The sequence below is a fragment of the Ptychodera flava genome, chromosome 6 (assembly GCF_041260155.1).
Source record: "Ptychodera flava strain L36383 chromosome 6, AS_Pfla_20210202, whole genome shotgun sequence".
NCBI classification, from domain to species: Eukaryota; Metazoa; Hemichordata; class Enteropneusta; family Ptychoderidae; genus Ptychodera; species Ptychodera flava.
Window position 1 is genome coordinate 28,429,767 of NC_091933.1, and position 19,566 is coordinate 28,449,332.

A 19,566-nucleotide genomic window follows, 5' to 3' on the forward strand; every position below is an offset into this window, starting at 1 on the left:
TAATACAGTTGCAGATTATCAACTGTTTTCAGTTTGGACAATGCTACTGAGTAATGCAAGGTGTGATTATAATCATCACTATATAACTGCAGAGTGTACTGCTCTCTAATACAAAGAAATTTTATATGAAACATGTATATTGGGCTGCTGCACAGAAGTTTCCAGAAACTTCTGAATTTACTCAAAGTTCATATAAATGTCTACTGCTAAATGGCATGCTGCATTTGATACACTTCTGACATGCATACTTTATTTGTATCCTCCTTACCACTATTAACTCTGCCCCAAGTGGATATCCTCGTAGCTGTTTTGAAAATCTGCTTTCAAGCATTTTGATGATAATCAGAACTGTGATGCAGCTTATGGACAGCAAAACTGTGACATAGTTTGCATATTTGAGATTCAATATGATGTCACGATACTCCTGAAAGTTGAAATAAAGTTTGTAAAATATATAGGTATGAGAAACAATGGATGTAAAATACTTTCTTCTCGAATGACAAAAAGTCACTGTGGGCCGAATGACATATTTTAGTCCGGCCCCTAGATCAACAATTTTTGGGAGGTGTTGCTTCTTGTTGCTGATGACTTACAGGTACTTGAACAGTGCATAGCACAGTAGTGACCTGGAGGCCATATGGTCTGTACGAGGCTGCAACACCAATGTATATTGATCATTACGCAAAAAACAAAGTGACATGCGAGAAAAGTGTACCAAAACTGCCACCTGGTGACCACATTTAGCTTGTATTTTGGCACAAATTATACGCATTTTTACGTTATGGTACCAAGTTTGAATGAAATTTATTCTAAGCACGTTTATTGGATGTGAAAAAATCGTAACTTAACAGTCGCTTGGTGGCCATATCGGATTGTACGTATCACAAAATGAATCGACCTGTATATATGTACCCGATGATAAATTGTCCTTGTACTGAGTTTTAACAAAATCGTCAGCATGTCTCAGTAACAACTGCAGATGGACGGACAGACCGAGCCAAATGCATTAGTTCTCAGGACATTGTCCACTAGGACTAAAAATAGACTACGACTGATATACTTACATAGATCAATTTGAATGCCCCACTGTAACTTGGAATATCTATGCCTAGCAAGTCATCAAGCTGACTGGTGAAGACGTGAATGGCAGCACCAGTGGTGTAGCCCCTGATAAAGGGATCCGACAGGTAGATAGTAACCCAACCCAAACGCAGAATACCCATCAAGAGCTGAAATCATTGAAAAACACAATATAATATTATCGCAATGTGTAAAGTATGCCTAAAGTATGCATCACTATATGCAGATATTAATGGATGACAGAGGCTATTGTAAAATAATGACAGTTACCAAAGGTAAAATTGGCCCTCAACTAGCATAGAAGGTTAATGTCAAAATAAATGGCATTTAGATGACATGGAAAATTGGGGGTTAGAAAAAATTGAATGATAAAAAATTAACATGTAATTAAACAGCAGTGTTTTGAATTGTGTTTTTAGGACTGCTGTATTGGAACATTTGCATGTTCTTTGCCAATGTTGTCACTTTATGGCGTTTAACTCTGCTTTACTTCAACTGTCATCCCCTGGCAGATAACCAGGTAACATATTCCCCTTCTTTAGGATGTTTGGTTCCCAGCTTTGAATTTCCATTTCAGAGCTGATTTGATGTTGCGAGCACAATTTAATATCTGCTTTTCTTTTTGTGGATACTTAAACTGCTGACAACAACCTTGAATATGCAAGAAACACATTTGTTGATAAAATTTACAAGCACTAAGCCACTCTGAGTCAGTACATATGATTTTGGGTACAACTGCTACCACAGACCCTGCGGAGACAAGACTCGATTGCTTAGCAGCCTTTTCTGTGTGTTGCGCACTGTGCTGAAATCTCCTGCATACCTGTGTGTATCAATCACTGTGTACATAATCATTAAATTTGTTTTAAATGTGGAAAACAAACCCAACAAATTTATGAAAACAAAGACAGCACTGTAGTTTTTACCAAGGGAAGGTAATCAAAGTTCATCAAACTGATAAAGCTTTTGTCTCAGCAGTTATCAAATCCATGATAAAACACAGACAGAAGGCACACACAAACGGGAAACAACATCTGTACCGATACTGAAGAAACAAAGTGAAAAGAGCCATTGATTCAACCTGAAAGCCATATTACAAGGCGAAAGTAAGAACCCGCAAAGCAAGTAACAGCAGACAATGTCGGAAAATGGTGAACAATCTGACTGAACAAAACAAAAAGGTATGAGATATGTTATACTTAGATTTCGGGGAAAGTGTCCCCTAAGAAATAGCCAAGCCAATTACAATCTTTTTATCAGAATACAGAATAATAAATTTTCACCATTACAGTGCAATATCAAGATACATTCATTGGAAGGCTACTATATTCAATATCTGACACCTCTAATGGCTTTGCTAAACTGTTGAAGTCAAAATCCAAAAGATGGTCCAGACAAGACATACAAAATGCAATCCTGAAGGAATTTGTGGAGGAATTTTCCATCGCTCTGTTGGACATCTCTAGAATGCGGCATGAAAGTGAAGACTTAAAACTTTTGCTCATTTTTCCTCAATGAAACTTTTAACCAAATCTTACCAAATCAAGAATAAACATGAGAGGTGTCCACTCTCTGTGCAAAATTTAGTACTAGAGTGACGAATTACCTATTAAGATTTCTTTATACCTGAAATTCAAAATTGGGAAACATAAAATTTTTGATTTTGAAAACTAACATGATGAAAATTTTCCCTACACCAACCGCTTTAAAATGGTACGAGCCTCCCATAAGGGGTAGACCAAAAAAGTATTGATATGATTTGAGAGCTGAATATCTTTCCCAGAGGACTGTTCTGCCTTAAGGAGGCAAACTTTGTTCCCCTATCAAAAGTGAATAACCCAGTACTGTTCAATGGTTTACTACAAATGTTGCCACTAAATATTATTATTTCACTATGCTAATGGAATAACTGGTAGATAAATGGATAAAGCTAGAAGTAAAATGAAAGATCGATGGAAAGCAGTATGGTCATCTTTGACATTAGACAGGAAGACATGGTTCAGATCTGGATTGAACAATTAGAAAACCTTGGACTGTGATCAGAGTTTACTCCCTGGTTTTCAGTTGGTCTTTTTATAAAACTGACCACAGGTAATACAATTTTGATGTAAGCTATCTAAGATTTGTGTTCACCTAAATCTTTTCCAATGGGCTGCTCATTTCCTAAATAAACCAACATCAAACAGTGGTTTGTTTTGAGAGATTCATGTTCATCTTCACAATAAATCAAAGTTGGCGTACCACAGAGCACAAGAGCTATAGATCCACATTTTGCCAGTTTTGATGTTGACAGCTAAACTCACTTCAGCATTGGAGAATATCCAAAATCATAGAGCACTCAGAATCATGATTTCCCCCTTCTATTCTTGGAGCCATGCTCTGAGTTACTCAACACTGAAACACTTGATAAAAGACGTTCACTAATTTGTAAAAGGTCTGCATCTACAAGTCTTCCTCTAACCATAGACTTAACCACCATATTCCATCTGGAGTTTATCATAAGTACCAGACATGTTTCAACCATGAAGGGAAAAGCAGAAAGATAAAAGTCCAGTTGTTATAGCACAATTGAGACTGCTTCAATAAGTTTATTCATTATTTTAGTTCCTCCATAATCTTTTAAACCATATTTACTGGCAGTAGCTTTCAGTTTCATGCTACATTTTTCTGATTTACATTCTATTGACATAATATTATTGTGTACACCCATGTAATATGACCTCTGGTCACCATTTGCGTTCTCAAAAAACCATTTACAACTCTTTTCAATATCATTTATTATTTTTCCATGGTGATGATTAGAGAACATGTGCTCTCATTTGGAATACCTGAGAGCAATCGCTGTTGCGATCCATGAATTTTTAAAAATATACCATCAGTGTTATCGCTGGTATTGTATTTAAATGAAGCTTAATTTGTTTATTTTCCAAAGAAAAGTCTGAAAGAGCTCAATCATGCAACATTTGGACATCGATTTTGCTTGTGATGTGGGTCAGACTGCAGTGTCTGTAGAAATATGTCGGTTAATGTACTGTCCTACAGAGTACATCTTTAACTGATGCTCCAGGCAGCTGAGGTGGCCATTACATTATCTTCACCGAAAAGTACGGTGGCAAGGCTTATCTGTGACACTTGCTAAAATTACACAATTAAAATGTTATTGATTCACTCAGTGTCATAACACTGTATCCTTCACACAGACCACTCTGTCTCTATTCAAGTTACCAAACGTTTCATAGTCTATTTTGGTTGATAAAGGGCAACTTCAAACTTTTTTGTTGATAACAGTGCTAGCATCTCTCACGGTCTTTGATACACAGCAGTTTACATACAGTGGCCTGGAAATTGTCCTTTCAAATTCTCATGGCGATGAGATGATGTAAAGATATGGCATCTAAATATGTCAATTAATATCAAAATGGCTTATATTTAGATGCTAACCATCCTTTCAAACCATTGCCCGTACAATATACTTTTACCAAGTCACGAACCTGTTCTTCCTGTTGGATCTACATACATATGGAAGTAACTGCTGTACTGTTAATATTTACAGCGCCAACAGGTTTTTTGTATCAGAGGTTGACCTGCAGACAGGTCCGGCCTTAAGAAGACCCGACATGACCCGGGGACATGACGTGTATAACTGACGATAATGCAAATGTATGTCTATGAAGTTTTATCATGTCATGTACAGAAGCAGAGTTTCTGCCATTTGGTTAAAGATTTCAATTCAATTCAATTTATTAAATTTCACCGATCTCACAGGAAGTCAATTTATTTTTTATAAATGCAATTGCTCTTTTGAACTTTTGTGCAAGGATGTTTCATTTTATGTTTTATTTTATGTTTCACTTTCTTTTTCTCGTTTTCTGTGTTGATTGCATGATTGAGTTTGCCTGTGCTCTCATATTAATTGTCACGTGTTGTTAGGGATTTAGATAATATTCCTGAATAAAATAACAGAAAAAAACAAACAAAATTAAATAACAAACAAACAAACAAATAAATAAATGTAACTTTTTCTATCCTAAATCAAGTAATGAGAATCCAAACTGCAAAAATGTTATCATCTTGTGGACAGACATCAACCTTTGACTTCAGTATCATGATTATTTTTCAAATTCAAAAGTGACACAGATAAAAACTGGGGGCCTATTTGATTTTAGAGTGTCTTCACATTATTTTAGCAGACGAGACAGATATACAGCTTTAATATATGAATCTCCTTTACCGTAACACTCGGATAATCAAGGTATTAGAAAGACATGTACTTGAATAAAAGTTTTAAATTATATATTAAACGTTTCATTTTAGTTGCAGAGGAGGTTGGGTGGAGCTTTGCAGGGCTGTAATGGCCGTGCCTGAATGAACAGAGGTAACCACATAATTCACCAATAGATCAGTCTACGCATGTTTGATGTGCACGTGTTGGATTTGAAATTTACAAACATAAAACAGTTATTAATAAATTTCATATCCCCGGGTCTTGTACACAGCTCATTAAAATTATGCATGTCCAGTTAATTTCCATGCAAAATTCCCTCTTTTAAATCAGTGTCCCATCATTATTGATCTCCTAGGCCTTTTTGTGAAATTTGCTTGATGATCTACTTTATCAGGGTGTCACCTTGGCATATAACAAAGTCAGCTACAACATAAACCCAGATTTGAATGTGCTAGAGATCGAGTAATTTATGTCCGGAATCTTTACAAGTTTTTTAACTACCAACTGTGAATACGTATAAAAGTATGGCTTCACATCAAGAATTTGATTGCTTTTTTGCCAATTTTCAGTCTTGTAAACCTTGAGAAAGATTCTTTCCTTTGGCACTTTACCCTCATAAATACTCTGAACTGTTCAGAGTGTATGTTGCAAAATTAGTAACTGTCAGATTGTATTTGATTATAAAGTTACCCATACACATATATAGCAAATGTACACACTGACATATGTGATAGCAATCTGTGCTTTATCTATGGCACAAGGGTTAGAGTACGTCTGATGACAAAATGAATAATCTGATGTTTGTTTTCTAGATGGTTTACTGTCCACATATTCAAGTGAATGATCAGCATTTTAAACCTTATAATCGACTGTATGGATATTTTGCTAAGATACTCAGAGTTGTTGAATGACTTTACATTGGGTGATAATATGACAGCAATTTATCTCATCATCAAATCATTATTCAATCATAAAGTGGCTAAGACGAGGTTTTTACACCTATTTATGGGTATTGAAGGGTATTATGAAGCTGTTAACTAGCCCCTGTTTAAATATACAGTCAAATTTCCACACAAGGGGACAAAGATGAGAGATACATACGGTACATGTGGGAGGTGATAATTGTTTTCATATGATGTTGGAGAGCTTTAATAGTAAATGGATTGCACCTGTAACTCTTGGTGATTTTTTCATTATTTTTAATGTCAGTTACAATTTGTTGTCCTACTCCCCAAAGGATATTGATATTCGCAGTATTTAGCTTGTTAACTCAGCCTTTAAATGTATAGATTGCATTGTTATTGTTGAAAAGTAAATTCTAGTCTGGACTAGATTTTGAATGCCAACAATAACGGAGCACGTTTCACCTATCGGACAGTTGTTGACCAGCTGAACGATTGGTGTATAGGGGAGTAGAACAAGAACATGCTGTTGACACACAAAACTAATAGCATAAAATCATCAAAACTTACAGCCACTGGCCTTTCTAAACAGACTTAAAATACCTACACATCAAAAATTTAGAATTTAGATATGAATAAGTCAGCAGCATTGAATACATGGTATTGAAGGACCAATGGCCTCTGACCATTTGACCACCATGTTTTAGCCCGGCAATCTCATTATGCCAAAGTTGGATCTCTGCATAAGGAAGCACGGTGTGAAAGGTTGCAGCCCTACACAATTTATAAGCCTTACAGATACATAGTGTTGGAAAGTTAGCTTATACCTGGATTAATCCAACCAGAAATGCCAGTGACACCGCTGCTACAACCAACTCTTCTTCTCTGTCTGAGGTTCCTGGTATACCTGTGGTGTTTGTTCCGTTGGTGACATCAGATGCACTAAAGCCACTGTCGCTGGGGTCTTCAGGTACGGCTCTCTCAATTGCTGAACTCACCATCATGCTGATAATTGCAAATGTTCCTGCCATCAGAATAAATGCAAGACAGTTGGCATAATTTTTGGTGAAAATAATGTCTGACAAGATTGAAACTGCAACAGAACTACAGATCTAATATTTAAAAATTCCCCCATTTATCACAATCCAACTTTGATATCATATAATAATGGAAAGAGTTCAGTAGTATGTGAAATTTATTTTTACATAGCTTCCACAGTCAAGGTAAAGACAGTGTGCAGCATCACTGAAGGTCAGCTCTGATGGCGTAGGCTGGTGCTTGGAAAAATGTAACGGACTGACAGAAACTTTACAGAGTGCTTGATTTCGGGCAAATCACAACACTGAAGTGTGTGGAATGGAATTTTCTACAGTGACTTTGCTTGATTAAAACTTCTGTACTGATTAGATCTTATCAAAATTGTAAGGTCTTGTCAGCATTTGTGGTAAAGCTACAACTTTCAATATCTAAAGAAGGACCCTAATAATTTGAAAGTTTTTAAATTCATTCAAGTTGATGAATAGTATTGGATGTTTGCTTTTCCTATAAGAGACACAATTTATCACCTGTAATCTGATAAAAGGTGATTTGACACCGATTGTAATATATATTAATTCATTTGCTTGTGTACTCACCTACAGCAATCTCCTTTGCAGAGCCGGTAAATGCGTAGACGATAGGTGCAAAGAAAGAGAGGTACAGCCCATACACAGCTGGCACAGATGCCAATAATGCATACGCCATGCCTGAAGAATATAAAGAAACATAAAGTACTCATTGCTACATTGTCAATACTCATATCTGTACACTAATTTTCTTACTGCTACAAATACAGTTGATTTCAATTCAGTGTTACAACTCGATGTATAAGACAGACACATTATATGTACAATTTAAACAATTAGCTTGGGTATCACCACACATTCAAAAGTTACTGACTCACTGCACAGTAAACCAGCATGGAGCAACTCTGTCTGGACCAATTTATAGCTGAACAGTTGAGTACACTTCATCTACAATGTAGCTGTTTTAAATAACAATTACAGCTGAAAGTTAGAAGATGTTTTCTCAACTAAAAGTGTTTCACATACAGAGTATTTGGTAATGCCATTTGGGACTGATTCAGGTGAGAGACAATCTGTGTCACTCACTGATTTACTAGGTTTATCATTTATTTCTTACTGCTGTTGTTTTCAAAACCATGTAATTTTTTAAGATACTGTGAAATCAATTGTAGATTTCAATGCATCTGTATACGTTTGTTTCACTGGTACTTTACACAGGTTCACTGTCTTTTTTCAATCATTAGATCAATGTGATAAGCAAAAATACATTTCACAATAACAAGTGAAGTTAAAAGTCAGTGTGACAAGTTTCAGGCTATACAGTCACTAACTGAGATCTTTAATTATTGATTATCATTGTCTTTTGAGAAACTTGAAAAAAATATTTGAACAAGCGAACTAACAGCCAATACAGCTTTACTATGTTATGCAGATAATAACTATTTGTGACACTGGTGTTGATGAAGAAGATGGAAATTTTTGATAGTTCATTTCAGGATGGCCTGACAAAAAATGACAAAATGGCTGTAAAAATACACAATTGAAGATTTCATCATAATTTGAACATATCACATTATCATCATCCCTAAAAACATGTCAGTCAAAGCTGTTAGACGAGTAGTTTTTTTAGAAACAAAGTTTTTAACCAAAAAAGGGCAAAAATTGCCCCAAAGATAGGAAATTGCAGATTTCATAATTTCAACACATCATATTAAGATAACCCCTAGGAACCTGTATACCAAATATCAACACTATCAGAAGAGCGGTTTTTGAGAAACAAATTTTTTGACCAAATAATGGCAAAAATTGCCCCTAAAATACAAAATTGCAGATTTCATCGTAATTTCAATATATCACATTAAGTTCATCTGTAGGAACTTGTATACCAAACATCAAAGCTATCAGAAGGGTAATTTTTGAGAAACAAATTTTTTGACCAAAAATGGCAAAAATTGACCCAAAAACACAAAATTGTAAATTTCTTCATAATTTTGAAATTTCACACATTGATAATCCCTATGAACCTGTATACCAATATCAAAGCTGTCAGACAAGCACCTTTGATGAAATAAATTTTTGACAAAAAATGACAAAAATTGCCTAAGAAATACAAATTTGCCTATTTCACCACAATTTGAATAAGTCTGAATAAGGTCATCCCTAGTGACCTGTATTCCAAATATTAAAGGAATCAGGCTGGCCATTTTGAAGAAGCAGCTTGGATGTAAAAAGTTGACAGATGCTGAATATCGGACGCTGCCACACATCCACCCACTAAATAAACTTTGCATTGTTGAAAGTGAAGTTAAAATAAGTTCACTTAAATGGACTTACGTGCTGAGATACATGCACGATAGAGATTTATGTGTTTGACCGGAAAAATATTATGGTTTGCTTTGTCAGCCTGCCATATTGTTTGAATAGAACTTGACAGCAGGTATTATACAACATATGTTTAGAAATTCAAGCCACTGAGTCTGAGTGATCTGATACAACAAACACCTATTGCAACTGCTCAAATGCTTTAGAAAACTTGGAACTTTGCAAAATCATGCATCTCTTTGACATATTACTTGGAACTAGATCATTAGTTTTCTTTATGTTGGCATAAAATGTCATGCCTTAGTGAAACAATTTGACCTTGTACCTGGAATACAGCCTTATAAGGAAAAGGAAGCATGTTGGTTTATAAATGGAAACACACTCATAGACATGCAAATAAAAGTCATGGCGTCCGCTCAAAGCAACAAATACTAAAAGTATGAACCTATTTCAAACAAACAAAACTAAAGAGTAACTTATAAATGAAATAAATCTCACTATTAAAATCTACCAAGCAATTGCAATTTCCTACTTGTTTACAAAACAAAATATGTGTTCTTGTAATTAGTTGAATTCATCAATAAAAACATGCATGACCCTGAATATTTTTCTATATTCACATCCTCCAACAGAGTGGTTTTCGCTGAATTTTCAACTCCCTTCACAACAGATGCCAAATAATAAAGTTCCAAATGTGCCGATTGCACTCTATCATGAACAGTCATAATAAAGGAAACACGTTTTTTGGCCCTTTTGAAGTAAATTGTCGCATTCAATTGTCACATTCAATCCTTAGATAGAAAATCTATGGAAGACACTGACTGACAAATACATTGTTTGCAATTAGAATTTTTTTAAATTTTGCAGCAAGCAGGACCCAAGTGAATATATGTACATAATGAGGCTGAGTTTGTGAAGGCTGACCATGGATACATGGTTATTTACCATTCAAGGCAACCAAAAGTTAACAATTTTGCATTGCAAAGAATGCTGACCAAGTGAATGTATGGCTAAACATCTTCCCACTAGTAACCCCTATATAGTATTTAATAGTCCACAAAGGTGGCTCTTATTGCCATATATTATTCTTTTAAAGCAAATAAAAAATATTTGGCAATTGTGAAAACTCCATGGATAGAAATCTGAAGGTGCTCTTTCGACTATTGCTAATGTGCATATGCAACAAGACACCACAGATTACAATGCATTAGGCTAATCTTGCCGTCGGATCAAACTCAAATCTTTGAAGCAACGGCTAGACACTTGGCTGGCAATTTATTGATCTTGATACACATGTACTACAACCAGCCAAGGTACTCAATAATTTGATGTATGTCTGGTAGCCCTATTATAAATTGGATTTTAGCCATGGATAAGTGATGTACGATAAGCGATGTAAAAGTATTAATTTAATCAAAGTACTATTAAAGTTCACGCATCAAACGGTAATGACTGTGATAATGACTGGATACATAAATATCTTGAACCATGCTATAGGTACAGATATAGATATGAAGGATATCTATACTCTGTATGATGTGTGTGTTAGACCCACAGATCTGTTGGCTCAATCAGTTTAAGGTAGTACGTCTTCAAAAGTGAAAGACTTAATGTTTTGTTCAACTTTCCTGTAATGAAACTTTCTACCTTTCTCTCACCAAATCAAGAATAAAATTGGGGGTCACTGTGCAAACTTTGGTACAACAGAAACAAATAGCCTAAAATTTATCGATATCTGAAATTCAAAATGGCCAGCATCCCTGTGTTAACTCTATGGAGAGAAATAAAATTTTCAATTTTCGAAAAACTAAGACCGTACAAAACTTTATTTCACCAAGAGCTTTAAAATGAGCACCCACAAGTGATAGATCAGAAGAGAATTGTAAAAGTTTTGAGTCGAATATCTGTTCCTGAGATGCATTCTACCTAGTAGTGCAATAGCTAACTTTGAAGGTGATTTGTAGACTCACCTTGAGGGATGTTCATGGCACACACAGTTATACCTGATATGGTATCACCCACCAGCTGCTTTGTAACTGAATATTTGGGCAACCACTTTATGATTGGAAGGGTTGCCGTCACACAGCTGCCACAACACTGTCCGCTGCATCGACATTTTTTGAACTTCTTTTTGAATCTCTGACTGTAAGGCACATACTCATTGGGGGACTCCTTGTAAACTGTCTGAAAAGACCGCTGTGTGTAGACGGGTCTCTCTATCCTGAAACTCTTCATGGGGGTGCCATCTTCACTCTCCACGTCTTCCTCTAACTGTTTTTCAACATCTGTTATCTGTGGGGATAAAGGGTTGTCCACTCCATCTTTCTCTTCATTCGACTTCACCATACTCCCCGTCTGACTTCCTTTCTCCTCCAGGGGAAGATCTAAATTCCCATCCACCAATGCACCTTCTGAGCCGCTGTCTGTTGATGTCATCATGGCTTAGTCATCTCATTGACAATGAACTCTTGATGACCTTTCCTTCAGTGAAGGTGAACTGTTGACTTTTTCTTTACTGGTGTCCTTGTTCAAAGATCTCTCATTGATATAAGGGGATCGGTGTTTTTTCAACTGCCTGATTTACTGCAAGTAAAACTGAGAAATACAAAACAAACAGACATATTTAGATTTACAAAATCACGTTCACCATATGTTCTGAATGTATTTACAAAAACACAGCAAAGATTTGTGAAAATGTGAGTGGTGTTTGAACAGTGGCAATATGACAGGCTGCGGCACATTAACAAAGCTGTGTGCACACTGCATTTTGAGCAGTATGTACCAGTGTGGGTTGGATGAAGCTCTTTGCTAATTCCCTTACAACTGAGCAATTCACTAATGAGTTTGATGTCCTACATGTTTCTGTTGCCTGATGCAACCAGACTGTTATGTAAAAAATGAAAAAATCAGCGTATCTACTTTGATAAAATGGTAATTTATCAAATCCAGTGAATTCTACAGTGTTGGAAGGGTACGTGGCTTCTCTGTGTTGACTTTTCAAACGATTTCCCTCGGCGTTTTTTAGCAACCAATAATTGAAAGACAGCAGTTATGTTAAATTTTCCAGCCAAAGCAAAGACATTGTAAGACATTGCATGGCTAACATATCAGAATGCACTTTTGGGCCAAGAATGATGTCATGTACAGGTTTGATGTACTGATGTACATGAAGAAATTCTTACACTGACTTCATAGAGTTCAGAAACCAGCGATGGAATACATAGGCACGGCCTGATATGTCTCACTGTGGTAGCAAAAACATAAACAACCTGTAGCAAAGCCATTAGTCAAGTTGGTCTCAGACCACATTCATTGACCAAAGACAAGTAAATTTGCTGTCTTATTGGTAAATGGAACATGGGATAAAAGCTGAAAGGACTACCACAACAAAAAAAAACAGTGTGTAGGACTTCTTCAACTGAAACACACTGTGTAATACCATGGATACCGACCATGGAGATTATGAAATATAGAATGGGTTGACATCCTTGAACACAGCACAGCTGTGGTATCAACTGCTGTGAAAGGATTGTGGTTATTTCGACAAGATATGTACATGCACTGAAATCACAGACAGTGGAGTGAAACTGTCTATGTTGAAATCAACAGATTATTTTTCTGCAGAATATACACAATATGGTGTTGCATGCAATGGTAAAGAGTAGACGATACAGAATAGCTTGGTTCAATTTATACTGACTGATTGGAATGACTACAGAATCCAGTATATTCTACTGTCACTCACCTTCTAAACCTTGGTATTAGCTGCAGAGGCCACCGTGAAAGCATCCGTACTTATAGCCTTGGTTATGCAATTGTCGGGAGGAAAGCGTTCCACCTCTTCCTGCTCTGGGCTGGAATGATATGATACAGAAAAACTTTTGAGCATATATTGTACCTTAAGTGCCGTTCATGGTACTGGGTCCATAGTGTAATTAGGGAAAGCTGCCAAAAGATTGCACATGTCCCATAAAGCTATCATGTGATTCTAGGATGGGACATTAGTCAACCAGTGACATGACTATTACCTTACAGCCCTGCTGTAGAGGAGGCTTTCAAATTGTCTAACCTACTTTGAAACTGTAATTTACAAGAATTAAACTGTGCCTAGGTATTTACAAAGTACAGTGAAAATAACCAATTTGTTGAAAAGGGAATTAACAAGTTTTCCCTGGGCAAAAATCAAACTATAAAATGACTATTAAAGGCCGATCTTGTGGAACAAGGTTTCAATGTGATAAATTAATGTTGCTTGAAGATCTGCCCAATGTAAAACACAACGTCAGAACAAAAAGGAACTGGTTCAACTTTCTTGTCCTAAAAGTCTCCTTTCTGATATCATGATTATATCAATTTGTCACACAGGCCAGGTATTTGGGTACCCATCTTGGGTTAATTTGTTTCACCTTTGTACACCAATTTATATCACAATACACATTTGCATCAACCAATCACAGAAGTCCCTGGTAGATTATCTTTGCAAAAACGTATTTTATATCAATAATAAGAATTTCCATTACAATATCAATAACAGTATTGGTCAGTGGCCTGCTCACATACAACCAATCAGCTCGTCTTACACTCATATACCGTGAAACATTGTCATCTCTTGCTCAACTCCACCAGACAGACATCGAGACAAATTTTGTCCCATATCACGGGACAAAGGTGCTGTCCTAGGACTCTATGTTAGTGCAAATGATGTATTATCTGAGAGTTCGGTCAAGTCACGTCGTTTTATATCTTACAAAATGTTGAGATATATATATACTCAGTTTGACACACCTTCAGCATAGCTAACATAGCCAGAAGAGATAATCTTGGTATCTCCAGAAATGCTTTGTGCTGATGAGGAAAAAACTTTTCAAGTACGGCTTGAGATAGGTTGATACTCATTATATTGTACATCAACATTATTTCAGTTAATGACTAATTTGAAGGGGGAAGCAGTCTGCTTTTCTTATCCTCAAAGGAACATCGCCAAACACACTGATCATTGTCCTTTGACTTTAACCAAATTAATTATACCCACACAAAGATCACATAGTACATTTTCCTGGGTACAGGACATGTGTCTGGACAGGCCACTTTTCAAAGTCTTGTGACTGAGAAACCCTATGGAAGCTTAGCATCTTTCAACTCTGTACATCAAAACAAAATCTGCTAGGCCTATCAGTTTATCAGGACCAGTATCTTTGAACAATGGTGTGAACCGATCACAATTTCACTTGTAAACCTACTTTAATGCAAGATATGCACTTGGGGTGAACCAATTAATTTCTGAGAGAGACTTACACTTGAGTTAAAAACAACTGCTGCTGCCATATTTGGGGGGGGGGGGGGATGAGGCAGGTATTGATGACTCTGCAGTAGAGAGGGACAGACACTGTCATTATTAACCTTGGAAACAAACGCTCTCATGATGGCATATCCCCTAGGGTATGTGCCTAGTTTGTGCCGGTAACCACTTATCACATAGGTTGTAACTCCTAGATGTAACTGAGAGAATTAGCATGAGAAACAAGCTTACTTCATTTTAAAGGTGTTATGTATATCATTTTTGACAGTGTGTTCGTGTGAGTATGCATGTACATTTGATGACCCTCTATCTCTGTCCTATATATATATATATATATATATATATATATATATATATATATATATATATATATATATATATATATATATATATATATATATATATATTATATAACATTATAAAAATGTAAGTTTATATGTAAACTTACAAATTTTATATATATGTATATATATGTATATATTATATGAAATATAAAAAATTAAAATTTGAATGTTTATATACATAAACTTACAAATTATCTATATTATATATATATATATATATATATATATATATATATATGACAAACATTCTCATATACTCCTGCTCTTCCTACATATACATATAAAATATGAAAATCTAAAATTTATAATACATAGTATATAATTTGTATATAAATTTCAGACTTGATAATATATAATACATAAATAATTTTGGAAAGATATATATATATATATATATATATATATATATATATATATATATATATATATATATATATATATATATATATATATATATATATATATATATATATATATATCTTCCCTAAGTGGTGTATGGTCACTGTGAGTGTGTAACCAACAGATATATGACTGTGAGTGGTATGTGTCAGATACCATGGACTGACTGACTGACTCTTAAATAAAAATCTGTTGTCAGAATTCAGCTCGGAAAGAGAGTGGATGCCGGATGTTGACATGTTCTGTGTGACCTTGATTAACGGATTCCATCCACACACAGGACATACTTTTGCGTCACATGAGTTGCGCAGGCACAGTGTAAACGACTTGTCAGTTCCGTATTTCTTCAGTATCAGTTGACAGCTGTATCACATAAAATATTTACATGCGAATATATCTGAAATATTTGTACGGCACTAAGGGTATAGATCACGCACTGCAAAACCAAAGATGTTATCATTTGTGCAATTTCTACCGCAAGTGTCAAACTTGAACTATTTCTTTCGAGATTTCTCTCTTCAGTAGAGGGTGTATTTCACATTTTCAGTGTCTATTTATGCACACGCAGTTATTTATGTTTATCAGATAGATAACACACATTGTCCTTCACAGTGGTGAGAGATTTCTGCTACCAAGAGGCCGTATGGACGATATTGCTTGCCAGTGTCATGCACTACGGCCATGTCCTTTCGATCGTGATGTCGTTTTCCAAGCATGTCCCACTGCCCTGTTTGTGGGTCAACGGCCCGGCTGATACGCCGTCAGTTCCTTTTGTGTCGAATCGTGCACAACGATCAACGAACATGTGGTAATTCCCGGCGATGACACGATTTAAAATGGCTGAAAATAAAAACTGTGGAAGAAAACACATAGAATTCTTGACATATAGAAACTGCGTTTGACTGGGCACACTAACTTTCTTGATTTTAGCGAATGCACATTTAAGCGCGTTACCAAAGCTCGATATCATATGGCGAAATGAGCTCATATATCTGTATCCGTTCGGCCCGTCCACTTTCTATGTAGCACTAATAAACCCGCATATAATTTTAAAGTTTCTCACAAAATATTACATCAGGTAATCCGAATAACTTACATGGTAACTATAGCTATGTCGCGACGGAGGTACTTGTGTCTTTTAGTCGTTAAGTCGTGATTCCAGCGTCGTATTATGATTGAGGGAAGAGCTTGTGTTTTATACGTTTGCTGTCTGCTTGTCATCTGCTGGTACATGTGTGACGCCGCTAGAGCGCTGACTCCAGACGATATCACAGCGCCCTCTTGAGTTAGAACATGTAACTTATGTGCCCCGAAACTACTTATGTGCACCGAAACTGAGTCAGAGTTCTCTATATATGTATTTACTGATGCAGCATTGCAGCAGCAACCGAGCATGTTGCAATCAACTGACGATTGCAATAGCATCACATCACAATCACTTGTGGTTCGATACACATTTGTAATGCATCACAGTCGCCAGTTTTCTAAAATTCCGATCTGCGCCCACGCGCTCGAGCCACAGACGTGTTTAAACGCCTTAGAAAAATTCTTCTTAGGCGTATTATTTATTTAGCCGTGTGAACATGTGACATTTGCATAAAATGAAATACGAAACAAAAGAATTACAAGATTGAAAAACTTCACAAGAAAGAGATGAAATAAGCCATCTCAAAATCACATTTTTTAAACTTTCATCAGCTCATTAAAGAAATTTGCAGTAATATGCGCAAATGAATCATCGGAACAAGACGACATGTATTTGAAGAAGGACATCTTGTCAAAATGTTTCAGCTGAGCCTGAATATAAAAACAGAATTACATATATACAGGTGCACCTTGACAAATCATGATACAATGAAATTCATGTCCAACGTCACTTTTGCATAAAAGTTCAAAGTCTAAGATGTCTGAGGATAGGCCTATTCTTGTAATGACCGACTTCAACTGGGAAAATATGATTTTAAATTCTTGATTTTGTTAATGCTATTCTATCAAAAGGATTTTGAACAAGAGACAGATACTTCTCATATTTGAAAACAGTTTTAATCTTACAAAAAATATGTATATACACACGTATGGTGTATGTACACGCGTCTAAGGGGCGCGTAGGCGCAGAGCAGTATTTTAGAAAACTGGTTTGCTATTTACCCCAAAGTAGAAAGAATGCACGTGATTTCGATGTCATATGAGCATGTGAGCACGTCACTTCCTTTCAAAGGAACAATTTGATTTTTCCACTCATAGAGGTCAGTGACATGCGCAGACTTCGAAGAGGAAATTGTGGGCACAGCACAGAATCGTAGTCATGTCTCTACATATCAGATATTGGCAACATAATTTATCTTCCTTTTCTGTATGCCATGGTTTCATGGTGACTAGCTTTAAGTTAGTGTTCACCTTTCAACAATTACTAGGGCTGTAATGTCAAACCATGCAGCATAGACAAACATACTTCTTTGTATTTAATATAAACTACAGCAGATCATTTACGGCAAGGGATTGCTTAATTTGAAAAAAAATCATATGCTGCATTTCTTAGTTTTTTTCATATACTAATTAAACTTTCCTTTCTTTTGAATAATTTGACTTTTTTACAAAATTAACTCTGTTATCAAAACCTTCTTGTACATTATAAGTGACGAAGTAGATTTCTTGCGTTTGAAAATATTAATTTCCGATCTCTGAGAAGTATCACGCGAAGACACAACGCGTATAAAGTTTTTAAAAGACCATTTTCAAACACTGAAAATCTAGATCGAAGGGAAATTAGTGATCTAGGGGCACTGTGGCAGTGTCTGTAGAGAGAAATTACAAATAAATATGTTCACGCGTACTTGCAAGCTTAAACTATGAATTATTCTATGAAAAACATATTCAAACTTTATTTAGGGTTTCGGCTGACGAAGTTGAAGGCCGTAGCAGATGCATTTCAATATCGGATAGGACGAGAGGAGTATCTTAAGTTCCTCTATTTAAACTATTCCACCATCTCATAGGAGACGATATATGGTTGAACGACTTGAAACATTTATCTATGGACAATATTGGTGATAGGCCCCTTTGAAGTGTTTTGTGATGCAAACTTAAAACTGATGATCGAGGTGGTGTTGAAAAGTTCCTCTTTTTATGCCTGTTATCATTTGTTGTAGAGGACAGCGCCACCACAGGTCAATTCCTTTTAACATGCCGCCTGGGAAATTTATCTGTAGGCTAGCCTGTGTTGTTAACACACTTCATTTAATTTCGGTGCTCAAAAGTATATGAAAACATATTACTGACAACTAGCCGCGCTGTCGCATACTAATAAAGAATTTGACGGGAAAAGTAACAGTTTACAGTTCTCAAAGTTTGATCCCAGCGAGTGGTTCTTCTGTCCATGGCAAGTGTAAGCAAATACCATTGTTCCATTGTGTACTGTGATAAACGACACCACAGATAAACTGCGTCGGTAGTAAAAAAAATCAGCAAGTAATATCCTCAGAAATGTAAGCCGCCTGCTTATACAGATTTCTGATCTTCATAACTCTGAAAATCCTTTCACGGGATATCAATGAGGGCATGGAATGAAACTCTAGCAATCAGGCCCAGCATGCATTTCGCACCAGTATGTCTCTATGGGAATCGATGTTGCTTTTAAAAGTCGTCAGAACTGCGCTCAAGGTCGTGTGGGACCCATGTGACCAATGTAAACACTGTATCCAAGGTACAATGATGATTGATGAAAGTTAAAACATGTCTGTCATAATCTACATCATAATTTAAATGTTGCAGCTATGATGATAAGATGCATCTAGATGTCGTGCACGAAATACATTGTTTGTAAACAAGAAACACGCACAGGCGCAGTTCCGACGACTGTTTTCCTTTAAATAGCTTTTCTATTAACTTGAAATGTTGTTCGCTCATGGAACACATTTGTCCATCAGAAATA

At 36.0% G+C, this 19,566-nt stretch overlaps 1 protein-coding gene across 1 annotated transcript in view; it reads right to left on the reverse strand.

Moving 5' to 3' along the window:
* Window positions 1-16,874, reverse strand: part of LOC139135411 (prestin-like) — a 29,810-nt gene extending 12,936 nt beyond the window's left edge. The window contains exons 1-7 of the mRNA XM_070702789.1: window positions 16,732-16,874; window positions 13,339-13,447; window positions 11,564-12,188; window positions 7,842-7,952; window positions 7,035-7,231; window positions 1,065-1,229; window positions 269-424 (exon numbers count right to left, since the gene is read on the reverse strand). Of these exons, the coding sequence (XP_070558890.1) occupies window positions 269-424; window positions 1,065-1,229; window positions 7,035-7,231; window positions 7,842-7,952; window positions 11,564-12,032 (1,098 nt within the window). The 5' untranslated portion in view covers window positions 12,033-12,188; window positions 13,339-13,447; window positions 16,732-16,874. The remainder of the gene's footprint in view (window positions 1-268; window positions 425-1,064; window positions 1,230-7,034; window positions 7,232-7,841; window positions 7,953-11,563; window positions 12,189-13,338; window positions 13,448-16,731) is intronic.
* Between the last annotated feature and the right edge of the window lie 2,692 nt (window positions 16,875-19,566).